The following is a 10879-nucleotide window of genomic DNA, read 5'->3' as shown; positions in this document are numbered from 1 at the left end:
GGAGAAGTTTTTTTGCACTAAGGTGGATGCACTACTGTCAACACGGCTCGTTCAAAACCTCTGGGGGTCCAGTGAAAGGGGTTGGGTAGGTTGGTTTTGTTTTTAGTGATAAATTTGACTTTTGGGGCTAACTCAAAATAAACATCTTGTTTGATGACAAAGCCCCCACCACGGCCTCTGTCTAGCTGGGGATTTTTAAAATGATCTTTTTAAAAACTTTGCAGCCATGACCGTGAATTAATGGACTTGATTCTCTATGTAAAATGGAAACCAATGAAAGAAAAAAAATAAAGATTTAGACATGAAAAACACACAGTGTGTTGTTTTATTTGCATGGGTTTTGATTTGCTTTGATTGGGTCTGTGTTAGGATGATTTATTGCAACTGTAACAGAATTTCTTCAGAAGTAATAATATAATAACAAAGAGTCCTTATCCCCAGTACCATTTGTTGAGATTAGTGAAAACTTGAAAGCTTTTCTTGTTTCGGATATACTGACATGCCCGGCATGCGTGCTCCATTGGCCAGTTGACCATGCTCACTCTGAAGTGTCTTTTCCAACTGAAGAACTGTTGGTACTTATCTTCATTCTGATCCAGCATGTGCAAATAGTCCGCCAGCTCTTTTGGGCTATTGAAGTCATCCACGTGAATGAAGCTATCTTTGGGCATGAACTTCTCGTATGAATGTCTAAGTGGCCCTAAGACCACAGGTACCGCTCCCAAACGGAGTGGATTGTATAGTTTCTCAGTTATGTAGTCAATTGCTGTGTGGTCAGAACGTTCATGTGTATTCTCAAATGAAAGGTAGAACTTACAGCTTTCCATGGTCTGTGTATACTCCTCGTTAGTAAGCTTACGTTGAATACGACTGCCAAACATCACAACAGCGATGTGCTTTTTAAGTTCGTTAAAATATTTCACTCGTGCATGATTCTCATTCCAGTTGCTTACAACCCAGCAAACCGTTTTAGATTTTTTTTTTAGTGGCTCCTCAGTTTCTTCGGGTTTCAGCTCCAGCTGCTCACGCAAGACAATGTCAGCACCCTGCCGGTAGTTCATCGTGACGTTGAACAGGTTGTCCAGCCCTGGAACTCTTTGTGCATTCTGAGGAGACTCAAAGAGCATCCATATCCATTTTTGGAAGAACGGGCGTGGCAGTTTGGGTAGATTTGACAGATCCCTGGCAATGTCTCTGTGATGGATGAGCACTCCGTCCGCGCTGGAGTACAGACGTCTGTCATCGGTGAGTTGGCAGTTTTTGATGTTAAATTTTGATTCGCAAGCGTTCATGTCAAATTTTCTGTTGAAAGGCCAAAACCAGATAAGGAGAATGGTATCTTTGTCATTACTACTGTTTTCCCTTGCAGAGTGGACAGCTGGTGACTTCTGAGGTGAATCTGAAGTCTTTGTCCATTCAATCTTGCTTATGTAGAATACGAGCAAAAACAAAGATGCCATTGCCCTGGATGAAAGAGGGGAGAGGTTGTGGTCAACATTTCTTACAGACAACTGGAGTGGTACTGCAGATTTATTAACGATATCGGGAGCATTGTTACAAGCATTACACGTTCATGAAATGCTCAACAACAATGCCCACACATCTCTGGGCAAACTCACGTCTTATACCTAAAACCCCTCCCTCGGACTATTACACTGTGGCCTCCTTGCCTCCCCAAAGATACGAATATTTACATAGGATCCCCTTACCTCCAAAGCCCTGGGTGACATTCTTAGTTACTTAATTGCCCATTCAATTCAAGTTATAATAGGGAATCCTATACTAACCTACTTAATTAAATGTGAAACATATACATTTTATCCTACAAGGTTAAAATGAACATTTAGTGGTGATCAAACCTGTGGTTGTCATTGCCAAGTGCTGCTAAATATAGTGGCCAACCCAAACCCTTAAATTGAATTTGAACCGTGGCCCTTGCTTTGGATTAATTGAATGGAGAAAGATTAATTTTAAATGTGAAACTCAAACTAAAGGATATGGAACATTATATTACATCTTCTAAACACCCTGCATTCACTTTCCTTGGGTGTTGCTTTTTAACTGATTGTGTAATTTCAATATTCATAAATATGGATTTAAAAAAATAATAGTAAAAGGACAAAGTATGTAGCTTCTCTGTGACTGCTGACAGTTCATGCATGTCATATCATATGGCTCCTGCCTCACCACCCTTGGTAAATTAATGTTTCAGCACTTGGATTTAGTTTTTTGTTCATCCCCAGACTTGACCTGACAACATGCGTCATCTTACAGACAAAAGCAAACATGAGAACCAAAATCCTTGAGCCAAATCCAAAGGCTTGATATTCAAGGATGTGGAACAGGATAAAGAACAAAAATAAATCCCGACGGGCAGCGGAGGGTGTTGCTTTGTCCTGAAGGGATTTCATTTTAGATTATGATCTCCGGACAAAAGTTCTCACGACATCAACACCAACCCCAACACCATTAAAAAATTCACACGCCTGCCCTTTTGCCGTGTTCCACTTTTCGATAGATGTGCTCATTTTTTTAATTATTATTCCTAGATATGAAATTGAACTTGTATATCACTGTTCTTTTGGTTTGGTCTTTTAGCAAAGAGACAAAATAACGAATCTGCATTTTAGCTGGCAAACTAATGTTACTTCGGGCCCAGGTTCCAAAATCTTTTTAGTCTTCCTTTAATGCGTCCCACCCGAGCCTAAACCAGAGATAAGAAAAGTGTTGGCTATGACCAGGAAGTTGCAACGTCTGTCATCCGAGAGTTTGAAAACAATTTGGGTTACTATTTGTATGTCCATTTTTTGTACGCCCACTCATGCACCCAACTCCCATCACAGCACAAAGGAAGCACATAGTTAACTTACATTTGGCAGCAGAAATGACATTGCAGCATTGAGTTAACTCAAATGCTAATTTGATTTTCCCATAATAGATTAAATGAATATATTTTATAATATATTATTATTTTACCATAGTAAACCACATACTGAGGATATTTATATAGAAACAAAGAATAACGTTAGGCAAGAGGAAGGGAACAGTGCAGGTAACTTACCAAGAATTAATCAGATGCTGGGTGTGTCTGTTCATTCTGAAGAACCTCCGCAAACTAAAAGCTGTAGAGGAAAACAGCTCCTATCCTCTGTCTCTTTCTAAGGCAGGTGTTACTTTCTAAAGCAGGCTTAACTCGTTTAACTCGTGTATCGGTTACGGCCCGAGAGGTTACAGGTGGCGTACTCCCCCAGGCATAGCTCATAAACAGGAAATTACAGAACCCACTGCTTTAAGTGTTGAACTAAACAGAGTCCCACTGATGGGGAGGAGTCAGACCCAGATAGCAGGTAAATAAGTAATTACAAAAATATATATCTCTAGTATTAAATAGTACACTCGGTGAATAAATATAAGGCATATAAAAAGCCCACACCAAATTCATCACGCACACAGTAATACACTCATTTAAATGAGAGTAAAAATAGTTTGCATGCCAGTGTCTAAAACCACTCCACTCAGGTTACACTGCTTCACTACACCTCTGTTATGTATCCATGACAGTGTTTACGGCATGCCCGTATTTTGATAGCATGCCTGTATTTTAATGTAACGGATGATGTGTTTCCGGTGAGTGTGTCCGTTGGAATAAGTTTCAGTAAACAGTTGAACTTATGAGGCTCCCGTGTTTCACGTAGTGTTTGCACACACAACAACCTCGTCATCTCACCCACTGCTCTCCTGTTCAGCCCTACGTCGCAGTCGGTCCTTGTTGCCACAGACAGTGGCGGTTCTACATGGAATTACGCCCCGGGCGAGAACCCCCTCCGATCGCCTGCTGTTGAGCAATTATACTTTAAGAGGTCAAAGAGTTTTAGCTTGTTCTTGCCAACTTTGGTTTCAAAGTTAGTTTTTTAGTTTGACCCCCCACACACACACTCACCAACTGGCTAAGTAATAAGACCACAAACAAATATCCGCATGTAGGTAAAGCAGCCCAATAGAAACAACTAAGAACTAAGCACAGTAGAATAATCGCCACGTCATATACATTTGGTTTTGTTGTTGCTGTTATGAAGTGATGCAATGGGGTTAATAAGGGTTATAATACAAATATTTTCACGTCAGATTTGCACATATAGGCTATTGCTGACACATTTTAAACACCGGTTTTGTACAATGGGGGGCAATGACATCATCAGATTAGAACGGGTTGCGTGACCAGATTCAATTCTACTCACTTTGGACCCCTGTAGAACCTGATAATGTAATAATTTCCCGATAATGTAATAACTCCCGATAATGTAATACAAATTCCTTCATAAGTCCCTAAAACATGTAATAAAACCTGATAATGTAATAATACCCCGATAATGTAATAAAGTGCAGGTTAGCCTCAATTTTGTAGTACCTGATAATGTAATAATTACCTGATATTGTAATAACTTTGGTTGGTGCTGTAGCATCAGGTCTCCAGTTTCAGAGGTCCAAACAGTGAAGCTGTCCAGAGACCTGCTGCTTCACTATAAGCAGATACAGTATATATTTTATATGATTGCGAATGCACAATTTTTACAATGGTGAAAGGGATATTCAGTGGTAATCAACTAATAGAGAAAAAATAAGAACATTTTGGTATGTTATAGACCGGCAGCAAATGGGCACATAGAACATTGAGTTTCTAAGTCCTCATTGATTATCAATAGATGACATTTCGCTATTTGATTTATATCAAATTCTCTTTTGATTTTGTGTGGCAATGTCCCTTAAAAATTACACTATACCATTGGGATCAAAATATGAGCAAAACAATAGTGGGTGGTTGTCTACACAGCATCACTACTTGGTCTGAATAACTGGTGTCCCAACATTTCAGCACTGACCAAAGTTTTTACAATATCAGGAATTTATTACATTATCAGGTTCTGCAAAATTGAGGCTAACCTGATAATGTAATAACTTCCAATTAATGTAACATTTTATTACATTATTGGTATGGCGATTGTTACATTATTGGGAAATGCACTTTATTACATTATTGGGATATTATTACATTATCAGGTTTTATTACATCATTTAGGGACTTATGAGGGATTTTTTATTACATTATCAGGGTTATTACGTTATCAGGAAATTATTACATTATCAGGTTCTACAACCCCCGATTCGAACCAGTGCGGATTCAGTGTGCAGATTCAGTATGTTCGTCTGCACGATAGGGCTATCCAACGACGTTTCTCTTCGGATTCAGACAATCTAGGCTTTGTCTGCACAGGGCCTTAGATTGAAGCTGGTTCACTTCAGCCAGCCAGTAAATTCCTATCTGAACAACCTTAATGGGAAGGGGAAAACACGCCATTTTCTCACCGAAATCCATACAAAAGCGTAATAATTCCCAAGTTGTGTTTTTGTTTCTGGTGTGGCTTATTACCTCCGCCAAGGAGGTTATGTTTTCACCCCTGTATGTTTGCTTGTCTGTCTGTTTGTTTGTTTGTTAGCAGGATTACACAGAAACGCCCGGACCAATTTCCATCAAACTTTGTGGGGAGATTGGGTAATATAATGGCAATAATTGATTCGATTTTCAGATGTCAAGGTCAAAGGTCAAGGTCACAAGGCGGAGGTTTGCATTCTCTGAATGCTCCCATTCTTGTTATTAAAGCGTTTGTCACGCCAGAGATCAAAAAGAGGAGTATTAAATCTCCACCTGATTACTATACTATTTTCACATGTCATGTGCAGCTCAGATTAATGGGTCTTCCTCCCCAGCGTAAGCCTTCGTGAAGTAAAGGTGATATGGCCCACTTTAGCATCTTTCCTCGGCTGATTGGGCTACCTATGCAACTAATACTAAGATGGAGGAGAATAAAACATCACTGCTCTCTCCAGGACTATTTCATACTTCTGTTACCTTTATTTTATTCCACACACTGTCACGGCTTGGGACCTCTGTGTCACGAGTTGGGACCTCCGAGCCTCTAGGGGGCGCCAGATAGAGAGGCTTGTGGTGAGGTTCTGTTTGTACATGTGCTTTCTATGTTTGTTTTGTGTCCACATGTGCTGTTGTTGTGATTGTGTGCCCTCACTTGTAACCCATTGTGTGCCCTCACCTGTTTCCTATTGTGTGCCCTCACCTGTTTCCAATTGTGTGCCCTCACCTGTAACATATTGTGTGCCCTCACCTGTTTCCAATTGTGTGCCCTCACCTGTAACCTATTGTGTGCCCTCACCTGTAACCTATTGTGTGTGTGCCCTCACCTGTAACCTATTGTGTGTGTGCCCTCACCTGTAACCTATTGTGTGCCCTCACCTGTTTCCTATTGTGTGCCCTCACCTGTTTCCAATTGTGTGGCCTCACCTGTAACATATTGTGTGCCCTCACCTGTTTCCAATTGTGTGCCCTCACCTGTTTCCTATTGTGTGCCCTCACCTGTAACCTATTGTGTGCCCTCACCTGTTTCCAATTGTGTGCCCTCACCTGTAACATATTGTGTGCCCTCACCTGTTTCCAATTGTGTGCCCTCACCTGTAACCTATTGTGTGCCCTCACCTGTTTCCAATTGTGTGCCCTCACCTGTTTCCAATTGTGTGCCCTCACCTGTAACCTATTGTGTGCCCTCACCTGTTTCCAATTGTGTGCCCTCACCTGTTTCCTATTGTGTGCCCTCACCTGTTTCCCTCTGTGTGTCCTCACCTGTAACATATTGTGTGCCCTCGCATGTTTCCTATTGTGTGCCCTCACCTGTTTCCTATTGTGTGCCCTCACCTGTTTCCCTCTGTGTGTCCTCACCTGTTATGTATGTGTGATCATAGATATCTTAGATAAAGGCTAGATGGATTATGGCGGACTCTTGAATGTCCGCACAGGAGGCCATTTTGAGGACAGTATGCTTCCGGTAGGGATCAGTGGTACGTTAGGTAACGTCAGTCATCTTCACAATCGTTTACACTCTTATCTCGCGGAAATTTTGACGGATTTACAAATGACTTGATTTACAATCGTCATTACCTTGGTAATAATTCTGGATGCTTAAACATGTTGAAATGTGCAGCTTAATTTTGTATCACGGCTATTGTGTATCAGTCATTTTACATCAATTGGCGAGTAATTGTTCTTTCTTTTCAATATAACTTAAGTTGCACATAATAAAACTGAAGTTGCACATGATTTCCAATCGGGTTGGTTTGTTAAACATCTTACATTATGATTTCGACAGGAAATTGCTGACTTTATTGCCAATGAAGATGCCAGAATTTTGTGCAAACTGCTCTATTGAACACTCCCTTGAAACGAGACCTGTCAGAGACCTGTCAATGTTATTTTCATATGAAAACCCATGTTTATAATTCTTCATAAGTATGTAGTGCCATAAGAAATTTCTTACGTTTATAACAAACCAACCCGTTTGAAAATCGGTTGAAAATTGAGCAAGTTCTGGTTATTTAAAAAGTACCACTACCAACACAATGTTAAGGGGGAGTGAGCTATACTGTCCTCAAAATGGCCGAAATGTGCGGACATTCGACTCCGTCGGCCAGAAACGCAGGCAGGATATCTAGCCTTTATTATAGATATCTATGTGTGTGATTGCCACCACCCTTGATTAGCCAGGAAATAAATACCTGGCTACTCTCTGTGACCCTTATCGGTTCGTTAGATTTTTTTGGTCGTGCTCTCAAGCTTTGTGAGTCTTTGTCCAAGACACGCAGCCCTTGCATGCACTGAGGTGCCTCTAGTTTTAACTAGTTCCGGGTTGGTGTCTTGCTGCGTCTCTCAAGCTGCTTTTTGGCTTTGTGAAGCTTCCCTCAGGTAGCTATGGTTCAGGCTCGCCTGAAAGCTACATTTTGTGTATTATTTGGTTTATGCCTTTTGCTGATTCCACAGGTGGCGGTATCTTTTGTGTTTTTGAAAATAAAAGAAACGAATTTCAAAACGACATCCTGCAACTGGGTCCTCTTCTTTACTAGCTCACCTGGCTAAGACGCTGGTTCACTAACCCAGAGAAAAAGCCTGACGCACACAATCTATGGTGGACCAGGAAGCTGGAAAGGATAACCATTTCAAGTTTTTGTTACATCAACATAAACCGTTACTGTTAATTAGTGCTATAGACATTTTGCATGCCAGGTGCGAAAACAAGTGACGTGTCATCTAGATTTCCATTTTAATCTTTTATTTCATTGTGAACTTTCAAAAATAACACTTCAATTTGGAGTCCGCTTTGATGAGCCCCCAAAACATAAAGTAGCAAAGGAGTCAGATTATTTAAAATATTATATACAAAGTCGTACGTACTGAAGTAACAAATATTAACACCTTTTATGAATCCTCAGAGCAACTGGCTCCAAATGATCAAGCCAATGATAAAGGTAGTAGTGCACAGACTCTATGCTACACTGCTGGCCCTATATCTGTTCTAACTGGCACACTGTCTGGTGCATGATAACCTGGAACAAATAGGCTAGGTGCACGAAATACTCAGTGTGGGCTGTTTGTTTCCTGTTTAGCCAGGTGTGTTTGAACCTGCCGCTATTCTGAATGTAATTAGCGTCTACACGGACCTGGTTAGGTGTTGCACCTAGTGAATCAGCGTTACGATAAAGAAGGACGTGTAGACATTATTACATTCAGAATAGTGGCAGGTTCAAACACACCTGGCTGGCTAAACAGGAAACAAACAGCCCACACTGAGTATTTTGTGCACCTAGCCTATACACATCCTCACAAGACCTCACTGCTTCATAATGGAAACATTCCTTCCCCATAAACTCATTTGAAAGTTAAAAAAAAGAAAGATTTTTTTTGCATTTGTGGGTTGCTCTGAGATATGTATGCTCTGATATGACTTAGGACAATACAAACAATATTTTGTATCCCTCTGTATTGCTGTATTGTGATTGGGTGTGAGTCTAAGAGTGAGAGAGACAGAGACTGTATGTATGTGTGTGTGTGTGCAGGGTTCCCACCCATTTTCATTGACAACATCTCGAAACTTCTCCATAACATTTCAAGGTCCTTTAATGAAATCACCATGACCTTCCACAACACTGCATACTTCACAGCACAGATTGGGCCTAATAACTGAATCAAAAATAAACCTTTTTCCTTTTCGATGTCAATTCAAGTGAAAACTGTACAATGCTGCAGAAATTCGCACAACCAAACATTATCCATAGGGGGTACAATAACATCACTGATTTTATTAGACCTACACATAACAAGGGTAATTGTATGGCTGTTTAAAAACTTTCAATGAATTTACTTTAATTCCAAGGCCTGGAAAATGGGGTTTTTAAATTACTTTTGCATGACTTTTCCAGGATTTCCATGAGTGTGGGAACCCTGTGTGTGTGTGTGTGTGTGTTTGCTTGTGTGCCTTTGTTTGTGTGTGTGTTTGCTCGTGTGTGTGTGTGTGTGTTTGTTTGTCTGTGTTTGTTCGTGTGTGTGTGTGTATGTGTGTGTGTGTGTATGTGTGTGTGTGTGTGTGTGTGTGCATGTGTGTTTGTGTGTGTTTGCTCGTGTGTGTGTGTGTGTGTGTGTGTGTGTGTTGGTGCTACATATGTGCTGGTTCTGTCTCCGCAGTGTCCCCTTTGGTTTTTGGCTCCTGCCACCACGTGGCCAGGAAGGACTCCTCGTAATCCCCCATCCCCTCAAACTCCTCATCGGGGGGAGACGGAGGCCCAGACACCTGCTCCTCTGGGCTCACTAGGTCCTGCAGAGAAACATCCAGAAGTCACTCAACAGATGGCCCTAAAGAGCTATCCTAAGCTTAATATATTCCACCAAACTCTATCAAAAGCAAAACATGTTTGATCAAGTTCAAATATCAATCTTCCATGCTCTTCCACATCCACAAGTGAAATTCTTCAACCAAAATGAATATAAAGCCCATTTATACATTATAACAATATAAATATATAATGAACAATATACATCTATACTTATATATACATTTCATACATTACAACACAGGCATCTCTAGCTGCAAACCGGAATTACTGTTCAGGAGTCAGTCATAATAATAATAAATAATAATTCATTTTATTTTTAACATGGCAGTGAAACATGCATGTCATGACAACTAACGTCCTCTTCCCCTCTGACTAACTACGGCAGGCAGACTGGGCCAAATAAAGAGCTTTCCTCTCCAGCTGTGCCAGGAAGAGGGCGGAGTTAGAGTGTCTCGCCAGGAAGAGGGAGGGGTTAGAGTGTCTCGCCAAAAAGCCCAACAGCACCTCCATGCCACATATCACACTCAGGGAGGGAAATTCACACACACACACACACACACACACACACACACAACACACAACACACAACCCCACACGCACACGCACACACACTCTCTCCCTCTCTCTCATACACACATTCTCTCTCTCCCTCCCTCTCACACACACTCACACACACACACACAAACACACACACTCTCTCTCTCTCTCACACACACACACACACACACACACTATTTCTATCTCTCTCACTCCCCCTCTCTTCCATGGGCTCACTCTGCCACTGTTTTAGACTTTAATGACTGATGACGGGGGGAGTTTCTAATTCTAGCTATTTCTTGCAACAGGATGGACCCAGTTGCTAACTTTACTAAAGAGTTTCATTACAGTTCGTACTCAAACACTTTGGTACATTTGCCATGACATGCAAATGAATCAAACATTTACATAACATTTCAATTTAGTAATTCAGCAGATTATTTTATCCAAAGCAACGTACAAAGGAGAGAATAATCAAGCTACGAGGCAATAGAGACCTAGTGTAACAATAAATACTACTTTGCATAATAAATAAAAAAAAGTGCAGGAATGTAACTACTGTAAGTGTGAGTTAGGTACTAGTTAGAGGAGATAGCATTAGAGGAAGGATAAG

The 10879-nt window shown here is 40.8% G+C and overlaps 2 protein-coding genes across 2 annotated transcripts in view; both read right to left on the bottom strand.

Moving 5' to 3' along the window:
- Positions 1–431: 431 nt before the first annotated feature.
- Positions 432–1460, bottom strand: LOC308379229 (4-galactosyl-N-acetylglucosaminide 3-alpha-L-fucosyltransferase 9-like; the record flags this gene model as incomplete). The annotated part of the gene is made up of 1 exon (XM_080856287.1): positions 432–1460. One exon carries the CDS (start codon positions 1458–1460, stop codon positions 432–434), a length of 1029 nt encoding a protein of 342 aa, XP_080712413.1.
- A 7538-nt stretch (positions 1461–8998) lies between these two features.
- p3h4 (prolyl 3-hydroxylase family member 4 (inactive)) overlaps positions 8999–10879 on the bottom strand; it is a 9622-nt gene continuing 7741 nt past the window's right edge. The window contains exon 7 of the mRNA XM_080857046.1: positions 8999–9710. Coding sequence (XP_080713172.1) covers positions 9552–9710 — 159 coding nt within the window. The 3' untranslated portion in view covers positions 8999–9551. The remainder of the gene's footprint in view (positions 9711–10879) is intronic.

This window comes from Sprattus sprattus (assembly GCF_963457725.1).
Source record: "Sprattus sprattus genome assembly, chromosome: 18".
In the NCBI taxonomy this organism is placed as follows: domain Eukaryota; kingdom Metazoa; phylum Chordata; class Actinopteri; order Clupeiformes; family Clupeidae; genus Sprattus; species Sprattus sprattus.
The sequence above is the reverse complement of the archived record's forward strand: the minus strand, read 5'-3'. Positions and strand labels throughout refer to the sequence as shown.